Source organism: Amblyraja radiata, chromosome 7 (assembly GCF_010909765.2).
Source record: "Amblyraja radiata isolate CabotCenter1 chromosome 7, sAmbRad1.1.pri, whole genome shotgun sequence".
In the NCBI taxonomy this organism is placed as follows: Eukaryota; Metazoa; Chordata; class Chondrichthyes; order Rajiformes; family Rajidae; genus Amblyraja; species Amblyraja radiata.
The window spans coordinates 86,389,502-86,412,618 of record NC_045962.1 but is presented as its reverse complement, the minus strand read 5'-3'; the positions used below and the strand labels follow the sequence as shown (position 1 = coordinate 86,412,618).

The 23,117-nt window shown below is 49.8% G+C and overlaps 2 protein-coding genes across 3 annotated transcripts in view; one reads left to right on the top strand and one right to left on the bottom strand.

The window, feature by feature from the left end:
• The window catches only part of LOC116974909 (receptor-type tyrosine-protein phosphatase-like N), a 27,455-nt gene extending 23,344 nt beyond the window's left edge, over positions 1-4,111 (top strand). Inside the window, 2 exon segments of the mRNA XM_033023517.1 lie at positions 794-867; positions 3,844-4,111. Coding sequence (XP_032879408.1) covers positions 794-867; positions 3,844-3,915 — 146 coding nt within the window. The 3' untranslated portion in view covers positions 3,916-4,111.
• Positions 4,112-8,957: 4,846 nt separating this feature from the next.
• The window catches only part of dnajb2 (DnaJ heat shock protein family (Hsp40) member B2), a 53,764-nt gene continuing 39,604 nt past the window's right edge, over positions 8,958-23,117 (bottom strand). The window contains exons 9-11 of one of the 2 annotated variants that reach the window (XM_033024909.1): positions 15,685-15,900; positions 12,209-12,261; positions 8,958-9,201 (exon numbers count right to left, since the gene is read on the bottom strand). In XM_033024909.1, coding sequence (XP_032880800.1) covers positions 12,233-12,261; positions 15,685-15,900 — 245 coding nt within the window. In that variant the 3' untranslated portion in view covers positions 8,958-9,201; positions 12,209-12,232. The remainder of the gene's footprint in view (positions 9,202-12,208; positions 12,262-15,684; positions 15,901-23,117) is intronic. The other variant, XM_033024910.1, reaches the window with a different exon arrangement.

Here is a 23,117-nt window from a genome sequence, read left to right as displayed (position 1 = left end):
ATTCCTGGGATGTCAGGACTTTCATATGAAGAAAGACTGGATAGACTCGGCTTGTACTCGCTAGAATTTAGAAGATTTAGGGGGGATCTTATAGAAACTTACAAAATTCTTAAGGGGTTGGACAGGCTAGATGCAGGAAGATTGTTCCCGATGTTGGGGAAGTCCAGAACAAGGGGTCACAGTTTAAGGATAAGGGGGAAATCTTTTAGGACCGAGATGAGAAAAACATTTTTCACACAGAGAGTGGTGAATCTCTGGAATTCACGGCCACAGAAGGTAGTTGAGGCCAGTTAATTCCTGGGATGGCGGGACTGTCATATACTGAGAGAATGGAGCAGCTGGGATTGTACACTCTGGAGTTTAGAAGGATGAGAGGGGATCTCACTGAAACATATAAGATTGTTAAGGGTTTGGACACGCTAGAGGCAGGAAACATGTTCCCAATGTTGGGGGAGTCCAGAACCAGGGGCCACAGTTTAAGAATAAGGAGTAAGCCATTTAGAACGGAGACGAGGAAACACTTTTTCACACAGAGAGTTGTGAGTCTGTGGAATTCTCTGCCTCAGAGGGCGGTGGAGGCCGGTTCTCTGGATACTTTCACGAGAGAGCTAGATAGGGCTCTTAAAAATAGCGGAGTCAGGGGATATGGGGAGAAGGCAGGAACGGGGTACTGATTGTGGATGATCAGCCATGATCACATTGAATGGCGGCGCTGGCTCGAAGGGCCAAATGGCCTACTCCTGCACCTATTGTCTGTTGTATATTTAATACATTTCTCTCCTCTGGGCTTCAGGTGTGAAGGAGATTGACATTGCTGCAACTCTGGAGTACATACGGGACCAAAGGCCTGGAATGGTGTGCACCAAGGTAGGTGAGAAGCTGTCGGAGTGACCAGTTGGTCCAGAGTCATAGAGTGGTCCAGTGTTGTAACCTTCAGGTGCCCTTCAGCCTAACTTGCCCACACTAGTCCCACCTGCCCGCGGGCTTGGTCCGTATCCCTCCAAACTTGTGGGCCTGCCCCATCGGTCCACGTCTCTGTAGAGTTGGGTGGGACAGAAGGAGCCATCAAGTTCGACTCCCCCCCCCCCCCCCCCCCCTTAAAGCAGCCTGGCTCCCGGACATGGGTAGAGTTGCTGCCTCACAGCGCCAGAGACCCCGGGTTCGATCCTGACCACGGGTGCTGTCTGTACGGCGTTTGCACGCTCTCCCCGTGACCTGCGTGGGTTTTCTCCGGGTGCTCCGGTTTCCTCCCACACTCCAAAGTACAGGTTTGCAGGTTTTAATTGGCTTTGGTAATTAAAAACTGAATTGTAAAACTCGAGTGTTTCAGGTTCAGTTCCGTTTAGTTTATTGTCACGTGCACCGAGGTACAGTGGAAAGCTTTTGTTACGTGCTATCCAGTCAGCGGAAAGGGGGGCCACGGTGGCGCAGCGGTAGAGTTGCTGCCTTACAGCGCCAGAGACCCGGGTTCGATCCCGACTACGGGTGCTGTCTGTACGGTGTTTGTTAGTTCTCCCCGTGACCTGCGTGGGTTTTCTCCGAGATCTGAGGAAAGACATTCTTGCCATAGAGGGAGTACAGAGAAGGTTCACCAGACTGATTCCTGGGATGGCAGGACTTTCATATGAAGAAAGACTGGATAGACTCGGCTTGTACTCGCTAGAATTTAGAAGATTGAGGGGGGGTCTTATAGAAACTTACAAAATTCTTAAGGGGTTGGACAGGCTAGATGCAGGAAGATTGTTCCCGATGTTGGGGAAGTCCAGAACTAAGGGGTCACAGTTTAAGGATAAGAGGGAAGTCTTTTAGGACCAAGATGAGAAAATCATTTTTCACACAGAGAGTGGTGAATCTGTGGAATTCTCTGCCACAGAAGGTAGTTGAGGCCAGTTCATTGGCTATATTTAAGAGGGAGTTAGATGTGGCCCTTGTGGCTAAAGGGATCAGGGGGTATGGAGAGAAGGCAGGTACAGGATACTGAGTTGGATGATCAGCCATGATCATATTGAATGGCGGTGCAGGCTCGATGGGCCGAATGGCCTACTCCTGCACCTATTTCCTATGTTTCTAGCTTCGGTTTCCTCCCACACTCCAAAGAAGTACAGGTCTGGAGGTTAAGTGGCTTGATGTAACTGTAAATTGTCCCTGGTGGGTGTAGGATGGTGTTAAAGTGCGGGGAGGGATCGCTGGTCGGTGCGGACTCGGTGGATCGAAGGGCCTGTTTCCGTGATGTATCTTTAAGCTAATCGTCCGATCAGCAGAGAAGGTTATTGGCTGCAACCTTCCCTCCATTGATGAACTGTACACTGCAAGGGCCAGGAAGCGAGCGGGCAAGATCATCTCTGACCCCTCTCACCCTGGCCACAAACCCTTTGAATCACTTCCCTCTGGAAGGCGACTCCGGACTGTCAAAGCTGCCACAGCCAGACATAAAAACTGTTTTTATCCACGAGTAGTTGCTCTACTCAACAGCCAAAAATCTGTCGCCTCCCTTTGATCTGGTATTTTGTTGGTTCACATGCTTGATCAATGGTGTTTTATCATGAATGTTTTATTATTATTAATGTTTAGTGTTTTCTGAGTCATTCGTAACTGTCACTGTATGTCATGTTGTTACTTGTGGGCGGAGCACCAAGGCAAATTCCTTGTATGTGAATACTTGGCCAATAAACTTACTTACTTACTTAAATAACTAAACACAACACATGATTACAATCGAGCCATTTACAGTGCACAGATACACGATCAGGGAATAACGTTTAATGCAAGGTAAAGCCAGCAAAGTCCGATCAAAGATAGTCCGAAGGTCACCAATGAGGTAGATGGGAGGTCAGGACCGCTCTCTGGTTGTGGTAGGATGGTTCAGTTGCCTGATAACAGCTGGGAAGAAACTGTCCCTGAATCTGGAGGTGTGTGTGTTCGTTTTCACACTTCTGTACCTCTTGCCCGATGGGAGAGGGGAGAAGAGGGAGTGACCGGGGGTGAGACTCACACGAGTCGGAAGTCAAACAAACAGTGAAATTAATCAGGACAGTGAAACTGTTAAAAAACGTAATACAAAATTTTTAAAAAGCCCTGTCCCACGGTACGAGTTCATTCCAAGAGTTCTCCCGAGTTTGCCCTGATTCGAACTCGGAGATTTACGGTAATGGCCGCTCGTCGGTACTCGGGGCTCTCGTGGACATTTTCTATCAACATGTTGAAAAATCTTCGCGAGTCTTCCCGTGCTTACCGCATTTCCCGAGTACCTGCCGTTAGCGTTACGAGCCGCTAAGAGACGTCCCCGAGCTCCGACGTACCCACTACATACATTCTCCGTGCTTCCCACGAGTTTGATTTTTTTTTAAACTCGGGAGAGATCTTGGAATGAACTCGTAAAGTGGGACAGGGGCTTTAAATTGTCCCTAGTGTGTGTAGGATAGTGTTAGTGTGCGGGGTGATCGCTGGTCGGCGCGGACCAGATGGGCCGCAGGGCCTGTTTCCGCGCTGAATCTCGAACCTTAACTAAAACAATATCTTGATAGAAGCAAGATATATCAGTTTAATTTAATACACAGACAATTCTGATCTTTAAGAATTATTATAAAGATAATCTCAAAGAGTGTAAAATTACATTATTGTTAATTTAGTGTCAACTAGCGATAATAAACACCTTGGTGCCTGCAGGGGGGATCGCTGGTCGGCATGGACTCGGTGGGCCGAAGGGCCTGTTTCCGCGCTGTATCTCTAGACTGAACTAGTGTGTGAACGGGCGATCGCTGGTCGGCACGGACACGGTGGGGCCGAAGGGCCTGTTTCCACGCTACGCCTCTGAACTAAACGCTGTGTTTTTTCCCCCGACAGGAGCAGTTTGAGTTTGCGTTGACTGCGGTGGCGGAGGAGGTGAACGCCATTCTGAAGGCGCTGCCCCAGTGAGCGCGCTCAGCACCGCTGTTGTCAACCGTGAGCTGGGGCCGCTGCTTGCCCCTCTGTTAGTCGTCGTTCCCCCCCCACCCCCTCCTCTACCCCCCTGGCTTTATGTCCCCCCCCCTCACGCTCAGTATCGTGTCTCTCTGGGGCGGGTCCGGTTCACCCCCCCTCCCCCTCACAAGGAATCTCACACGGAGCCCCCCCCCCCCCGACAACGCTGGATCACCCTGAACTCCCCCCCCCCCCCACACCTCCACTACACCCCTCCCTCCCTCAACCCCCTCCCCTCCCCCTCACTATCAACTTCCTCCCCCCTCACCTCCACTCCCCCACCTCCCCCCATCCCTACCCTCCCCTCCACCCTCTATCCTCAACCCCCCGCCCCTCCCATCCACTACCTAATGTTGATCCACAACCTCCCCCGGTTGAACCTGGTGGTAGAACAGTCTCTGGTGACCCGCGTGGGTTTTCGCCAAGATTTTCGGTTTCCTCCCACACTCCAAAGACGTGCAGGTTTGTAGGTTAATTGGCTCGGTAAATGTAAACATTGTCCCTGGTGGGTGTAGGATAGTGTTAGCGTGCTGGGATCACTGGTCAGTTTTCGACTCGGCGGGCCGAAGGGCCTGTTTCTGCGCTGTATCTCTAAACTAAACTAAACCCTGACACCATCACACACACACACACACACACACACACTGACACACACACACACACATACCATCACACGCGCACACTGACACACACAGACACACACCATCACGCACACACACACACCATCACACGCGCACTGACACACACAGACACACACACACATACCATCACGCACACACACACACCATCACACGCGCACACTGACACACACAGACACACACACACATACCATCACGCACACACACACACACACCATCACACGCGCACTGACACACACAGACACACACACACATACCATCACGCACACACACACCATCACACGCGCACACTGACACACACACACCATCACGCACACACACACACAGACACACACACACAGACACACACAGCATTACACACACACACATCATCACACACACACACACACACACCATCACACACACACTGACACACACACACTGACACACACACACACACACACACACACACACACACACACACACACACACACACCTTTCAGCCAGCACTGCCATTCAATGTGATCATGGCTGATCATCCAGAATCAGCACCCCGTTCCTGCTTTCTCCCCATATCCCTTGATTTCGTTAGTTAGCCTTAAGAGCTAAATTGAACTCTCTCTTGAATAGATAGTTCCAGCGCACCCAGGGCAGACATCCAGGCCGGCGAGACTGATATGTTATTCTGTACGGGGGGAGGGACATGATGTAATTTAATTAACCTGCTGCTCTGTGCTTCACCCTAAGCTAGTGGTCAAACGTCCTAGTGCAGCATCCCATCCCATCCCAAACCTTCAGAGAAAATTTCTAAAAGAAAATGGATTTAATTTTGTATTTTGATGTGAATAAAGTTGTTGCGTTGTTCTGTGCATCTGCAGACGTCTGTCTCCTGTCTCCTTCTGTTCTCACAAGTGTTAACCATATAACAATGACAGCACGGAAACAGGCCATCTCGGCCCTTCTAGTCCGTGCCAAACACTTACTCTCACCTAGTCCCATCTACCTGCACTCAGACCATAACCCTCCATTCCTTTCCCGTCCATATAACTATCCAATTTATTTTTAAATGATAAAATCGAACCTGCCTCCACCACTTCCACTAGAAGCTCATTCCACACAGCTACCATTCTCTGAGTAAAGAAGTTCCCCCTCATGTTGCCCCTAAGCTTTTGTCCCTTAATTCTCAAATCATGTCCTCTTGTTTGAATCTTCCCTACTCTCAATGGAAAAAGCTTATCCACGTCAACTCTGTCTCTCCCTCTCATCATTTTAAAGTCTATCAAGTCCCCCCTTAACCTTCTGCGCTCCAAAGAATAAAGACCTATCTTGTTCAACCTTTCTCTGTAACTTAGGTGCTGAAACCCAGGCAACATTCTAGTAAATCTCCTCAAGAGTGTGCGTTGACCCAGTCTCAAATTCAAGATAAGAAAAGGGCGTCAAGGGTTACGGGGAGAAGGCAGGAAAATGGGATTAGGAGGCAGAGATTGAATGGCGGAGTAGACTCGATGGGCCGAATGGCCTAATTCTACTCCTATACCTTGTGAACTTGTGAGCCAATCCTATTGAGGGGCGGCACGGTGGGGCAGCGGTAGAGTTGCTGCCTCACGGCGCCAGAGACCCGGGTTCGATCCTGACTACGGGAGCTGTTGGTATGGAGTTTGCACGTTCTCCCCGTGACCTGCATGGATTTTCTCCGGGTGCTCCGGTTTCCTCCCACACTCCAAAGACGTGCAGGTTTGTAGGTTAATTGGCTTCAGTTACAATTGTATATTTCCCCCGGTGTAGGATAGTGTCGGTGTACGGGAATCGCTGGTCTAGTGTGTGTAGGCTAGTGTTAGTGTACAGGGTGATCACCGGTCGGCACGGACTCGGCGGGCCGAAGGGCCTGATTCCACGCAGAGGGTTGTGAATCTGTGGGATTCTCTGCCTCAGAAGGCAGCGGCGGCCAATTCTCTGGATGCTTTCAAGGGAGAGTTAGACAGAGCTCTTAAAGATAGCGGAGTCAGGGGATATGGGAAGAAGGCAGGAACGGGGTACTGTTTGTGGATGATCAGCCATGATCACAGTGAATGGCAGTGCTGGCTCGAAGGGCTGAATGGCCTACTCCTGCACCTATTGTCTATTGCTTCTCTAAACAATCATAAGGAAAGCTTATCAGCGCCTCTACTTCCTGAGAAGATTACGGAGAGTCGGTTTGTCAAGGAGGACTCTCTAGAACATCTACAGGTGCATAGTAGAGAGCATGCTGACCGGTTGCATCGTGGCTTGGTTCGGCAACTTGAGCGCCCTGGAGCGGAAAAGATTACAAAAAGTAGTAAACACTGCCCAGTCCAACATCGGCTCTGACCTTCCTTTCATCGAGGAGATCTATCGCAGTCGCTGCCTCAAAAAGGCAGGCAGCATCATCAAGGACCCACACCATCCTGGCCACACACTCATCTCCCTGCTACCTTCAGGTAGAAACATAGAAAATAGGTGCAGGAGTAGGCCATTCGGCCCTTCGAGCCTGCACCGCCATTCAATATGATCATGGCTGATCATCCAACTCAGTATCCCGTACCTGCCTTCTCTCCATACCCCCTGATCCCTTAGCCACAAGGGCCACATCTAACTCCCTCTTAAATATAGCCAATGAACTGGCCTCAACTATCTTCTGTGGCAGAGAATTCCACAGATTCACCACTCTCTGTGTGGAAAATGTTTTTCTCATCTCGGTCCTAAAAGACTTCCCCCTTATCCTTAAACTGTGATCCCTTGTTCTGGACTTCCCCAACATCGGGAACAATCTTCCTGCATCTAGTGTTTCCAACCCCTTAAGAATTTTGTACGTTTCTATAAGATCCCCCCTCAATCTTCTAAATTCTAGCGATCACAAGCCGAGTCTATCCAGTCTTTCTTCATATGAAAGTCCTGACATCCCAGGAATCAGTCTGGTGAACCTTCTCTGTACTCCCTCTATGGCAAGAATGTCTTTCCTCAGATGAGGAGACCAAAACTGTACGCAATACTCCAGGTGTGGTCTCACCAAGACTGTGTACAACTGCAGTAGAACCTCCCTGCTCCTATACTCAAATCCTTTTGCTGTGAATGCTAACATACCATTCGCTTTCTTCACTGCCTGCTGCACCTGCATGCCTACTTTCAATGACTGGTGTACCATGACACCCAGGTCTCGTTGCATCTCCCCTTTTCCTAATCGGCCACCATTCAGATAATAGTCTACTTTCCTGTTTTTGCCACCAAAGTGGATAACCTCACATTGATGCACATTATACTGCATCTGCCATGCATTTGCCCACTCACCCAGCTTATCCAAGTCACCTTGCAGTCTCCTAGCATCCTCCTCACAGATAACACTGCCCCCCAGCTTCGTGTCATCCGCAAACTTGGAGATGTTGCATTCAATTCCCTCATCCAGGTCATTAATATATATTGTAAATAGCTGGGGTCCCAGCACTGAGCCTTGCGGTACCCCACTAGTCACTGCCTGCCATTCTGAAAAGGACCCGTTTACTCCTACTCTTTGCTTCCTGTCTGCCAGCCAGTTCTCTATCCACATCAATACTGAACCCCTAATATCGTGTGCTTTAAGTTTGTATACTAATCTCTTATGTGGGACCTTGTCAAAAGCCTTCTGAAAGTCCAGATATAACACATCCACTGGTTCTCCCCTATCCACTCTACTAGTTACATCCTCGAAAAATTCTATAAGATTCGTCAGACATGATTTACCTTTCGTAAATCCATGCTGACTTTGTCCAATGATTTCACCACTTTCCAAATGTGCTGCTATCCCATCTTTAATAACTGACTCTAGCAGTTTCCCCACTACCGATGTTAGACTAACTGGTCTGTACTTCCCCGTTTTCTCTCTCCCTCCCTTATTAAAAAGTGGGGTTACATTAGAAGGTACAGGAGCCTGAAATCTGCAACAACCAGGTTCAGGAACAGCTGCTTCCCCACAGCCATCAGGCTTATTAAACTCAATTCAAACGAAATCTGAACTTTAATTAGCATACTGCACTTTATATGCTTATTTATGTGTGTGTGTGTATATATATATTCAATGGTATATGGACACAACCTGATCTGGTCTGTATTTATTTATGCCTGCAATATTCTGTTGTGCTGAAGCAAAGCAAGAATTTGAGGGTGGGGAGATTGCAACCTTCACGTGGGCCCGCCCTGTTTCGACAAATGCAATCAACCCGGCGTGCACAATCAAATAAGATCAATGAGAACAAGTTGTCTTACAACTTTAGGCTGTGCACGCCATACACAAGAAGAAGAAAGCAAGAATTTCATTGTCCTATCTGGGACACATGACAATAAACTCTCTTGAATCTTAATCTAAACTAAACCAGACATCAAAGACAAAGGTTCAGAACAGAATCTTTCATTAAACAGTAAATTGCTGCGTACACATGGTGCACTCCGAATTGTCCGGTCATTTTCAAACACACAAAGGACAGTGCTGCATATTCCCAGTTAAAGTGCTCCTGCATAAAATGAATTTGGAGAAACAACAGCTCAGAACCGTTACAGCGTTGATCTCCCAGCCATCGCGAGTACTGCCTGTCAAATACGCCCCGGTCGTGCCAGCCTCCACCCCTGACTTCCAATCCTAGAAATGAGAGGCAAAAGTTTCAGCAGGGAAGAAAAAATCAAGCGACGTCAAGCAGAGAGACAAACAAAACAAGCGAAGATAGACACAGAGTGCTGGAGTAACTCAGCGGGTCAGGCAGCATCTGTGGGGAACATGGATAGGTGACGTTTCACAGAGTGCTGGAGTAACTCAGCGGGTCAGGCAGCATCTGTGGAGAACGTGGATAGGTGACGTTTCACAGAGTGCTGGAGTAACTCAGCGGGTCAGGCAGCATCTGTGGAGTGAAGGAAATAGGCAACGTTTCGGGCCGAAACCCGGAAGGGTTTCAGCCCGAAACGTTGCCTATTTCCAAAAGAGTTTTGGCCCGATACGATGCTGGTTCATTATGATGATAGACACAAAATGCTGGAGTAACTCAGCGGGTCAGGCAGCATCTGTGGCGAACACGGATAGGTGACGTTTCACAGAGTGCTGGAGTAACTCAGTGGGTCAGGCAGCATCTGTGGAGAACATGGATAGGTGACGTTTCACAGAGTGCTGGAGTAACTCAGCGGGTCAGGCAGCATCTGTGGAGAACATGGATAGGTGACGTTTCACAGAGTGGTTGACAATAGACAATAGGTGCAGGGGTAGGCCATTCGGCCCTTCATGCCAGCACCGCCATTCATTGTGATCATGGCTGATCATCCCCAATCAGTACCCCATTCCTGCCTTCTCCCCATATCCCCTGACTCCACTATTTTTAAGAGCCCTATCTAGCTCTCTCTTGAAAGTATCCAGAGAACCGGCCTCCACCGCCCTCTGAGGCAGAGAATTCCACAGACTCACCACTCTCTGTGAGAAAAAGTGTTTCCTCGTCTCCGTTCTAAATGACTTTACCCCTTATTCTTAAACTGTGTGGCCCCTGGTTCTGGACTCCCCCAAAATTGAATGAAAGCTAGGCAAAAAAGTAACGGCGAGAAAGGAAACAGGTCATTGTCAGCTGTTTGTTGGGTGAGAACGAGAAGCTGGTGCGACTTGGGTGGGGGAGGGATGGAGGGAGAGGGAATGCAGGGGGTTACTTGAAGTTAGAGAAACTCAGCGGGACAGGCAGCATCACTGGAGTGAAGGAATGGGTGATGTTTCGGGTCGAGACCCTTCTTCCGACTGAGAGTCAGGGGAGAGGAGAAACTTCTTCAAAGTACGCAGACCTTGAGATTTCGCTGTGGAGCAGACGAAATGTCTCGACCTGAAATGTCACCCATCCCTTCTCTCCAGAGTTGCTGCCTGTCCCGGCTTATACTCGCTAGAAGCTGGGACTCGGCTTGTACTCGCTAGAATTTAGAAGATTGAGGGGGGATCTTATAGAAACTTACAAAATTCTTAAGGGGTTGGACAGGCTAGATGCAGGAAGATTGTTCCCGATGTTGGGGAAGTCCAGAACAAGGGGTCACAGCTTAAGGATAAGGGGGAAATCTTTTAGGACCGAGATGAGAAAAACATTTTTCACACAGAGAGTGGTGAATCTGTGGAATTCTCTGCCACAGAAAGTAGTTGAGGCCACAGTTCATTGGCTATATTTAAGAGGGAGTTAGATGTGGCCCCTTGTGGCTAAAGGGATCAGGGGGTATGGAGAGAAGGCAGGTACAGGATACTGAGTTGGATGATCAGCCATGATCATATTGAATGGCGGTGCAGGGTCGAAGGGCCGAATGGCCTACTCCTGCACCTATTTTCTATGTTTCTATGTCCCGCTAAGTTACTCCAGTATTTTGTGTCTGTCTTCGGTAATAAACCAGCATCTGCAGTTCCCGCACATTTTGTCTGCCCCACTGTGGAACTTCCACAAGGTGGGCCAACTTTGACGAAGATCTCCTCTCTCCATCGAGAGTTCTGCACCATTTTCCATATCTCTCGTTTCCCTCTCCCCTGACTCTCAGTCTGAAGAAGGGTCTTGACCCGAGACGTCGCCCATTCCTTCTCTCCACAGACGCTGCCTGTCCCGCTGAGTTACTCCTGCATTTTGAGTCTGTCTTCGGTGTAAAACCAGCGTCTGCAAGGTCAGCGTGGGAATGGGAAGGGGCAGTTACAGTCAAAGAACCTATAGCGGAGCAAGATAGACCACTCCTTCTAAACGCAATGGGCTGGAGTGTAGCACGCAACGGAGTGGAAAGTGGGCCTTTTTTTCATCCATTTCAGTAACCCGACCCGACTCGCAGTGTAATCAACGTTGCGGGGGAACAGTTTGTGTTAATAAATTATAATTCTGAAAACGAGGAGAAGATTTTTACCAAAGAACTTTTATATTTACGAGGATGTTTCCGGAACCGGCTTCCGTCTCCGCTAAGGGGTTGGACAGGCTAGATGCAGGAAGATTATTCCCGATGTTGGGGAAGTCCATATAATAATAATATAACCATATAACAATTACAGCACGGAAACAGGCCATCTCGACCCTTCTAGTCCGTGCCGAACACGTATTCTCCCCTAGTCCAGAACTAGGGGTCACAGTTTAAGGATAAGAGGGAAGTCTTTTAGGACCGAGATGAGAATATCATTTTTTACACAGAGAGTGGTGAATCTGTGGAATTCTCTGCCACAGAAGGTAGTTGAGGCCACAGTTCATTGGCTATATTTAAGAGGGAGTTAGATGTGGCCCTTGTGGCTAAAGGGATCAGGGGGTATGGAGAGAAGGCAGGGATGGGATACTGAGTTGGATGATCAGCCATGATCATATTGAATGGCGGTGAAGGCTCGAAGGGCCGAATGGTGTACTCCTGCACCTATTGTCTATGTTTCTATGGGATCTTTGGTGCGGAGACGGAAGCCGGTTACGGAAATGGGGCCGAAAATTACCCATGACCGTACTACGTCTTTTTCATCAGTGATCTATCTTGCTCGCTGTAGGATCTTTGGTTAAAGTGATTATCAAACAACAGGAGTGACGTCAGGATCACACACAAGTTGCACACGACAGGCAGCACAACAAGCAAGCGGGCAATCCACCCAAAGTTACCACGGTTAAAGGAAAATGTAGGTATATTACCTGTTGGAAAATAACGATAGCTAGTCAGCCTGAGTATGCCTGGAATTCCGCTCCTGATAAAGAGAGGGAAAAGGAAGAGAACTGGAGAAGCTGTGGTTTGAAACGCAGCATGCATACAGCCGGACAATTTGTGTCTGCCAGACAGCCACCGCACGGGTTAACAAACGCAACGGACAACAACACAGCCCCGGCCGTTCATGTCCCTGGCGACTGAGAAAGGTGAAAGGATCGACTGTAACCGCACTGTCAAACTCCACGTGGGCAGGAGAGATGGAGTACACCTCCTCCACGCGGTCCTGCCATGCACTCCCAGAAACGGCGCAGTGTAGGTTGGATGCAGAGTGAAGCCCCCTCCATACTGTCCCCACCGCACACTCCCAGGGCAGAGACAGGGGACATGCTCCTGGCGGTCCGTGTTACCACCTGACAGCGGGAGCGGTCCCCAGTGGAGGTCTCTCTACAAGGGAGTCCTCCCCCTTTACATCGGGGACCTGGGGTGGAGAGTGTGGCCTGCAACACTCTCCACCCCTGCCAGTTACTTCTGCGGCGAGGAGAAGTCCGTGTACCATTTGTATGCACAATGTGAGAGGTTGCAGCCCCTGTTCGAGTATCTGAAGGGGCTGCTCCTCCAGTTTTGGCTCCACTTTAGCCCGTCGTTATTGATTGACAGGGGGGGGGGGGGAGGGAGGAGGGGATCTCCCTGTCGGTCTGCTCCTGGGCCTGGCCAAGATGGCCGTTCGCGGGTCCAGGCAGCGGGCAGTCGACGGGGTTACGTCCGTGCCCGCGTGTCCCTGGAGAGGGAACACACACGCGGTGACCACGGGGACTGTGGGGGCCTTCCGCCAACGCTGGTCGCTGCGGGAGGTCGAATGTATTGTTGATAAAAAGGTTAATATTTTAATTTGATAACTTTGTAAAATGCCAATATAGGCATTCTCGGATCGTGTTACTACTTTGTATTTTTGTTTGTTCTGAATAAAAGCATTTTGTATAGAAAGAAAAAAACGCATGGGGACACTTATTCTAGACAAGGATGGCAGGATTTAAAATTGAATTTTCGACTCGCTTGTAAACTGCTGACACAGGCAGCTTTTGATATTAACGCTATACCACTTTGTGTGTCGGTTTTGTTTTTTTTGGAATATTTGTATTAAAAATAAAAAATTAAAAAATGCTCCAAGCTGAGCCCATCACTGGCCTGCCTGGTCTTTAAGCACAGGACCAGTTCCTATCCCAGCGGGCCTGGTCTGCCTGTGCGATCTTCACCCATCAGAGGATTTGGAATACGTGAAGGGCCAGATACTTGCAGAGAAGGGTCGGCACGCGTTAGATACGGGGTGGAGGCCCGGACAGGCATAAGGCAGCCGGGCGCCATTTTAGAATCGAGTGCGCTCTGTGGACTACACCACCTAGCCCGACTTTTCCTTTTTAAATAAGGGATGTGGCGTGGGGTGCCACAAAAACGTGACGGACCGAAGAGTCACCTTCTCCACAGCAAGTTCAATGATTGGTCGGTAATTGATTAGTGCGGGTGTTGGGGGGGGGGGGAGAAGGCAGGAGAATGGGGTTAGGAGGGAGAGATAGATCAGCCTTTGAATGGCGGAGTAGACATGGTGGGTCGAATGGCCTAATTCTACTCCTATCACTTATATGATCTTATGATGAACTCTCTCCCGAAATGTTACCACTCACCTACACATGAGGAGCAATTTACAACAGCCAATTCACCTGCCAACCCTTTGGTCTCTCGGACGTGGGGGAAGAGAGAACTGCAGATGCTGGTTGGATCGGAGGTGGACAGAAAATGCTGGAGTAACTCAGCGGGTGGGGCAGCGTCTATGGAGAGAAGGAATTGGCGACGCCAATTCCTTCTCTCCATAGAAGCTGCCTCACCCGCTGAGTTAACAGGCCTGTCCCACGAGCATGCGACTCCATGCGGCAAGCGCGTCCTAACGTGGTCGCTTGAGCCGTACGGCCTCGCGGGGCCGGTCCCACCTCGATCGCCGGAGCCGTATGGAGTTGTGGCGGAGCTGGTCCCGACATCGCGCGGGGATCCGAAAAACTGACCGCGTTCAAAGATTCCTCGCGACAACGGCCTCGACGCCGTACGCACCGCCTCGACGCCGTACGTCACGCGCGAACTTCCCGTCACTCACTCGACCTCCGCGCGGCCCCCGCTTCCGGTTTGGTCGCGCTCGCCGCATGCAGGTCGCATGCTGGTGGGACAGGCCCTATACTTGGGTCTCGACCCGAAAGGTCGCCAGTTCCTTCTCTCCGTAGACGCTGCCTCGCCCGCTGAGTTACTCGTTTTTTTTTTGGTCTACCTGGGCAGTGGAGACCTGATGGGACTGAACGGCCAGATTCCGTTCCTGCGACCTCTGGGCTCTTGGAAGTCTCGCGTACCGACGAGGAACAGAGCTGGCAGCAAGTGTTAATTCAAATCAATAAAACCCTGTGGCAGAAACGCCCACGTCGCGCGGGGGGGGGGCTGGAAACAGGAGGTATCACGAGCTAATGTCGTCTATGGCGACAAGTGATGGCTTCCCCACTGCTTGTCACCGGATGCTAGCATCCTTGACGATGGCAGCGATGTCAACGTTTGAAACAAGATGGACACGGAAAGAAGAATAAAACCCTGAGCGGAGAGGTGGTGGGGGGGTGGGGAGGGAGGGAGGAGAGACAGAAGCGGAATTGAAGGATCAGGCCCTGGATTTTATCTGGACTTTACATGCCTACAATTCCTGGACGCCCGCAGCGACGGCTGAGGAGGGTTGAGGTCCAGACCACGGGGGGAAATGGAGGAGGACTGGCCACATGTTGTGCCTTCCACCGCAGTGCTAAACAGTGGCGGACTGGCCAGGGTGTCAGCTTGCCCGATGGCAAGTGGGCCCCTGATGAAGTGATAGCAAGTGGGCCCCTGTTAAATGATAGCATTGTAGTTGTGGGTGGGCCCCCTTTGTCTCCTGGCAACCAATATTTTTAGGCCCAGTTTACCACTGGTGATGAATGCTGTGGTTCAATTTTTATCGTGTTTTTGTGTGTTCTTTTTTCATTTGTACCGCTGCTGGCAAATTCATTTAAACTTGCACTTTATGTGAATAAAACTGATATTGATTGATTGTTATCTGTGAGTGTGTTTCTCCGCTCCTTTGCAAGTAAGGCTTTGGCACTGTTAAGTGTTGGCAAGAGGGCTTTGGCACTGTTAGTGTTGGGGTGAGAGAGGAGAGGGGGGTAGGGAGGGAGGAGGAGGAGATGTGTGAGGAGGGGGGGGGGGGGAAGAGGGAGAAAAGCTCAGATGATGAGACACTTCCTCTTCTTGGCCTCGCGCTCAGTCAGGGACGGGTCGGACCCCGGGGACGTCACCTCCGTGCTGTGGCTCGTGCTCGAGCCCCTGGGGCTGGCCCTGACCAGGGCCGCCGGCTCCTGGGAACGTCCCCGTCCCCGACCCCGTCCCCGACCCCTCCCTCCTCTCCCACCTGCTCCGCGCCCCTGGGCTTCCATCTCCGACAGGCTGTAGGCCATGGCCAGCTGGAGGTCCTCGTCCTCATCGTCCTCGTCCCGCGCGTAGCCGGGGCCGGGGCCGGGGGGCAGGTTCCCAGCGGACGTCCCCCCTCGCGAGGTCTCGGCCTCCAGTCGCTGCCTCTCCTCCCTCTTGCTCATCTCCAACGCGAGGGCCATCTGGTCTTCCACACCTGGATGGGATGGAGCAGCGGTGAAGGGGAAACATTTGTCCAGGTATCCCCACCAGACCACCAGGCCCAGACAATAGGTGCAGGAGTAGGCCATTCGGCCCCTCGAGCCAGCACCGCCATTCAATGTGATCATGGCTGATCATCCCCAATCAGTACCCCGTTCCTGCCTCCTCCCCATATCCCCTGTCTGTGGAATTCTCTGCCTCAGAGGGCGGTGGAGGCAGGTTCTCTGCAAACTTTCAAGAGAGAGCTAGATAGGGCTCTTAAAGATAGCGGCAGTCTTAATGTGATAGGAGCAGAATTAGGCCATTCAGTCCATCAAGTCCACTCCGAAATTCATTCACGGCTGATCTATCTCAGCCCCATTCTCCTGCCTTCTCCCAATAACCCCTGACACCCGTAAAGATAAACTAGATGGGCCTAATGGCCTAATTCTACTCCTATCACTTATTACCTTATGAGCTTATGACACCGCCCTCTGAGGCAGAGAATTCCACAGACTCACAACTCTCTGGGTGAAGAAGTGTTTCCTCGTCTCCGTTCTAAATGGCTTACCTCTTATTCTTAAACTGAGGGTGTACACACAGTTTAAGAATAAGGGGTACACACCCCCCTCCCCCCGCCTGAACCCCAACACTCAAGGACGTGTCCACATCTGCGTTTAGCGCAACAGTGCGGAAACAGACCCTTCGGCCCACATAGTCCGTGCCGACCGGCGATCCCCGCACACTGACGCCAGCCTACACACACTAGGGACAGATTTACATTAATACCACGACAATTAACCTACAAACCTGCACGTCTTTGGAGAACACCCACAAAGTCACGGGGAGAACGTACAAACTCCGTACAGGCAGGATCGAACCCGGGTCTCTGGCGCCGCAGGGCAGTAGTTCTACCGCTGCGCCACCGTGCTGCCCACTAGTGCGAGAGTCTAGGACCAGAGGTCATACCTTCAGAATAAAAGGACGTTGCTTTAGGAAGGTGATGAGGAGGGATTTCTTTAGCCAGAGGGTGGTGAATCTGTGGAATTCATTGCCACAGAGACGGCTGTGCAGGCCAAGTCAATGGATATTTTTTAGGCGGAAATAGATAGAATATAGATTATTGCAGGTGTCAGGGGTTATGGGGAGAAGGCAGGAGAATGCGGCTGTGATAGAATTTCAGAGTAGACATGATGGGCTGAATGGCCTAATTCTGCTGCTATCACATGACTTTCTGGATGCTTTCAAGAGAGAGCTAGATAGGGCTCTTACAGATAGCGGAGACAGGGGATATGGGGAGAAGGCAGGAACGAGGTACTGATTGGGGATGATCAGCCATGATCACATTGAATGGCGGTGCTGGCTCGAAGGGCCGAATGGCCTACTCCTGCACCTATTGTCTATTGACTGCGTGGGTTTCCTCCGGGTGCTCCAGTTTCCTCCCATATCCCAAAGATGTGCAGGTTTGTAGGTTGATGGCCCCTAGTGCGTTGGGAGTGGATGAGAAAGTGGGACAACATAGAACTAGTGTTTGAATGGGTGATCGGCGGTATGCGTGGATCCGCTGCAGTCTACAAACCCCACTCACTTGCCGGGCAGTTCAGGGAGAAACTATGCTGTCCAACCAGCCTCACCAGCATCTTGTCCACAGCCACTATCCGCCCAGATCAATAAACAGCTAGCCAATAGGTTCAGGAGTAGGCCATTCGGCCCTTCGAGCCAGCACTGCCATTCAATGTGATCATGGCTGATCATCCCCAATCAGTACCCCGTTCCTGCCTTCTCCCCATATCCCCTGACTCCGCTATCTTAAAGAGCCCTGTCTAGCTCTCTCTTGAAAGTATCCAGAGAAGCAGGCCTCCAAACTGCACACAATACTCCAGGTGTGGTCTCACTAGGGCCCTGTACAACTGCAGAAGGACCTCTTTGCTCCTATACTCAACTCCTGGTCTCCTAATCTGAGGAAAGACATTCTTGCCATAGAGGGAGACTAGAGAAGGTTCACCAGACTGATTCCTGGGATGTCAGGACTTTCATATGAAGAAAGACTGGATAGACTCGGCTTGTACTCGCTAGAATTTAGAAGATTGAGGGAGGATCTTATAGAAACGTACAAAATTCTTAAGGGGTTGGACAGGCTAGATGCAGGAAGATTGTTCCCGATGTTGGGGAAGTCCAGAACAAGGGGTCACAGTTTAAGGATAAGGGGGAAATCTTTTAGGACCGAGATGAGGAAAACATTTTTCACACAGAGAGTGGTGAATCTGTGGAATTCTCTGCCACAGAAGATAGTTGAGGCCAGTTCATTGGCTATATTTAAGAGGGAGTTAGATGTGGCCCTTGTGGCTAAAGGGATCAGGGGGTATGGGGAGAAGGCAGGTACAGGATACTGAGTTGGATGATCAGCCATGATCATATTGAATGGCAGTGCAAGCTCGAAGGGCCGAACGGCCTACTCCTGAACCTATTTTCTATGTTTCTATTGTTATGAAGGACAAAATGCCATTGGCTTTCTTCACTGCCTGCTGTACCTGCATGCTTACTTTCATAGACTGATGAACAAGGACCCCCAGATCCCGTTGTACTTCCACGTTTCCCAACTTGACATCATTTAGATAGTAATCTGCCTATAGTAATTTGTTTTTGCTACCAAAGTGGATAACCTCACATTTATCCACATTAAACTGCATCTGCCCACTCACCCAACCTGTCCAAGTCACCCTGCATTCTCATAGCATCCTCCTCACAGTTCACACTGCCACCCAGCTTTGTGTCATCTGCAAATTTGCTGATGTTACTTTAAATCCCTTCATCTAAATCATTAATATATATTGTAAATAGCTGCGGTCCCAGCACCGAGCCTTGCGGTGTCCCACTAGTCACTGCCTGCCATTCTGAAAGGGACCCGTTAATCCCTACTCTTTGTTTCCTGTCTGCCAACCACTTCTCTATCCATGTCAGCACTCTACCCCCAATACCATGTGCCCTAATTTTGCCCACTAATCTCCTATGTGGGACCTTATCAAATGCTTTCTGAAAGTCCAGGTACACGACATCCACTGGCTCTCCCTTGTCCATTTTCCTAGTTACATCTTCAAAAAATTCCAGAAGATTAGTCAAGCATGATTTCCCCTTCGTTAATCCATGCTGACTCAGACCGATCCTGTTACTACCATCCAAATGTTCGGCTATTTCATCTTTTATAATTGACTCCAACATCTTCCCCACCATCGATGTCAGGCTAACTGGTCTATAATTTCCCGTTTTCTCTCTCCCGCCTTTCTTAAAAAGTGGGATAACATTAGCTACCCTCCAATCCACAGCAACTGATCCTGAGTCTATAGAACATTGGAAAATTATCACCAATGCATCCACGATTTCTAGAGCCACTTCCTTAAGTACCCTGGGATGCAGACCATCAGGCCCTGGGGATTTATCAGCCTTCAATCCCATCAGTCTACGCAACACAATTTTCTGCCTAATGTGGATTTCCTTCAGTTCCTCCGTCACCCCAGATCCTCTGGCCACTAGTATATCAGGAAGATTGTTTGTGTCCTCCTTAGTGAAGACAGATCCAAAGTACCTGTTCAACTCATCTGCCATTTCCTTGTTCCCCGTAATAAATTCACCCTTTTCAGTCTTCAAGGGTCCAACTTTGGTCTTAACTAATTTTTTCCTCTTCACTTACCTAAAGAAGCTTTTACTATCCGCCTTTATATTCTTGGCTAGCTTACCTTCGTACCTCATCTATTCTCCCCGTATTGCCTTTTTAGCTGACCAGAGGGGATCTTATAGAAACATATAGCAAAAAGCAGGAACAGGATACTGATTTTGGTGATCAGCCGTGATCATATTGAATGGCGGTGCCGGCTTGAAGGGCCGAATGGCCTACTCCTGCACCTATTTTCTGTTTCTATGTTTCTACTGCAGCCCCCAGGTCCTGAGGCCCCACCACACCCCCCACTCGACATCTAGAAGCAAGAAAGTGCAGAGAATTGTGGACGCAGCCCAGTCCATCACACAAACCAACCTCCCTTCCATTGACTCCATCTACACCTCACGCTGCCTCGGCAAGGCCAGCAGCATCATCAAGGACCAGTCTCAGCCCCCGGTCACTCCCACTTCTCCCCCTCTCCCATCAGGCAAGAGGTACAGAAGTGTGAAAACGCACACACACACCTCCAGATTCAGGGACAGTTTCTTCCCGACTGTTATCAGGCAACTGAACCATCACCTCACCAACCCGAGAGCGGTCCTGACCTCCCCTCTACCTCATTGGAGACCTTTGAACTATTCCCTTTATCTTGACACGCTAGAGGCAGGAAACATGTTCCCGATGTTGGGGGAGTCCAGAACCAGGGGCCACACAGTTTAAGAATAAGGGGTAAGCCATTTAGAAGGGAGACGAGGAAACACTTTTTCTCACAGAGAGTGGTGAGTCTGCCTCAGAGGGCGGTGGAGGCCGGTTCTCTGGATGCTTTCAAGAGAGAGTTAGATAGGGCTCTTAAAAATAGCGGAGTCAGGGGATATGGGGAGAAGGCAGGAACGGGGTACTGATTGTGGATGATCAGCCATGATCACATTGAATGGCAGTGCTGGCTTGAAGGGCCGAATGGCCTACTCCTGCACCTATTGTCTATTGACAACATATGTCTTCCCCCTCGTGCTCTGTATTCCTCCCACACTCCCAAGACGGGCAGGCTTGTAGGTTAGTTGGGTTCAGTAGATTGTCGTTGTGTCCTTGGGCAGACACTTCACCCACCTTTGCCTGTGTGTGAATGTGTGTGAATGTGTGTGAGTGATTGGTGGTGGTCGGAGGGGCCGTAGGCGCAGATTGGCAGCCACGCTTCCGTCAGTCTGCCCCAGGGCAGCTGTGGCTACAGAAGTAGCTCACCACCACCGAGTGTGACTGAGGAGTGAATGAATAATGCGATGTAAAGCGCCTTGAGTATTAGAAAGGCGCTATATAAATCCCATCCATTATTATTATTATTATTATTGCCTAGTGTGTAAGATGTGTAGGACATAAAACTAGCGTATGGGGTGATCATTGGTCAGTGCGGACTCGGTGGGCTGAAGGGCCCGTTTCTACGCTGTATCTCTAAACCAGAGTAAAAATTTAGCAGGGCTGTTTGGAAGTGGGCTGAGGCAGTAATGGCCCTGCCCCACGGTGCGAGTTCATTCCAAGAGCTCTCCCGAGTTTAAAAAAAATCAAACTCGTGGTAAGCACGGAGAATGAACGTAGCGGGTACGTCGGAGCTCGGGGACGTCTCTTAGTGGCTTGTAACGCTAACGGCAGGTACTCGGGAAGACTCGCTAACGGCAGGTAAGCTCGGGAAGAGTCGTGAAGATTTTCCAACTTGTTGAACCATGTCCATGAGAGCCCCGAGTACCGACGACAGCCATTACCATAAATCGGGGAGAGCTCTTGGAATGAACTCGTACCGTGGGACAGGGCCATAAGTCCAGTTGTGAAAGGCCAGCACGGTAGTGCAGCGGTAGAGTTGCTGCCTCACAGCGTCTGAGAAGCGGGTTCGATCCTGACTACGGGCGCTGTCTGTACGGAGTTTGTACGTTCTCCCCGTGACCTGCGTGGGTTTTCTCCGGTTTCCTCCCACACTCCACAGAGGTACAGGTTTGGAGGTTAATTTGGCTTTGGTAAAAATTGCAAATTGTCCCTAGTGTGTGTAGGTTAGTGTCTGGCAAGGGTTCCCAACCTGGGATACATTTACCCCCAAGGGGTAAATTTCCCCTACCTCGATTCTGGAATTGTAAGTATTTTTTCTCATTGACTGACTGCGTTTGGTTCTGGTAAACCGGTATCTGTTCATCATTAGTCGTTCATAAATAAATGAAACAACATTGTTACGTGCCATTAAAGTTGCCAGGGGTAAACGGGAACAAAAAAGGTTGGGAACCCCTGGTGTACGGGGTGGTCGATGGTCAGCGTGGATTCGGTGGGCCGAAGGGCTTGTTTCCACGCTGTATCTCTAAAGTATAAAATCTATAGGGCGTTCCTTCAAAGAGTTAGCCTGAAGACTGCAACAACCAGGTTCAGGAATAGCTACTTCCCCACAGTCATCAGGCTATTAAACATGGCTTGGTCAAAACTCTGAACATTAATAGCCCATTATCTGTTATTTGCACTTATTCATGTGTGTATATATTTATATAATGGTATGTGGACACACTGATATGGTTTGTAGTCAATGCCTACTATGTTAGGACAAGGGGTCACAGTTTAAGGATAAAGAGGAAATCCTTTAGGACCAAGATGAGAAAAATATTTTTCACACAGAGAGTGGTGAATCTGTGGAATTCTCTGCCACAGAAGGTAGTTGAGGCCAGTTCACTGGCTATATTTAAGAGGGAGTTAGATGTGGCCCTTGTGGCTAAAGGCATCAGGGGGTATGGAGAGAAGGCAGGTACAGGATACTGAGTTGGATGATCAGCCATGATCACATTGAATGGCGGTGCAGGCTCGAAGGGCCGAATGGCCTACTCCTGCACCTATTGTCTATGTTTCTATGTTCTGTTGTGCTGAAGCAAAGCAAGAATTTAATTGTCCTATCAGGGACAGATGACAATAAACTCACTTGACTTGACTTGATCAGCGTGATGGGCTGAATGGCCTCGCTTTTGACTGGATCTTTCCGATTAACCCTCACTGCAGTGACTGTTGACGCTGGGGGAACTTTGGGCCACCATGGTACGATGTAAGGCCTCTTTCGCCATTAACTCGTGACTCCAATGCATCCACCCAACCCTTTGTGATGTACATACAGTGTGACCTGTACACGCTGGAGTTTAGAAGAATGAGGGGGGGCCTCATTGAAATGTACAGAATAGTGCAAGGCTTGGATAGAGTGGATGTGGAGAGGATGTTTCCACTAGTGGGAGAGTCTAGGACTAGAGGTCACAGCCTCAGAATTAAAGGACGTTCTTTTAGGAAGGAGATGAGGAGAAATTTCTTTAGTCAGAGGGTGGTGAATCTGTGGAATTCTTTGCCACAGACGGCTGTGGAGGCCAAGTCAGTGGATATTTTGTAAGGCAGAAATATTGAATGGCGGAGCAGGCTCGAAGGGCTGAATGGCCTACTCCTGCACCTATTTCCTATGTTTCTATCTATGGAGCGAAGGAAATAGGCGACGTTTCGGGTCGAGACCCTTCTTCGGGTCAAAGACATAGTTTATAAAAAGCATTCGGAGTGGAGAGAGGCATGGAGGTAGCGCC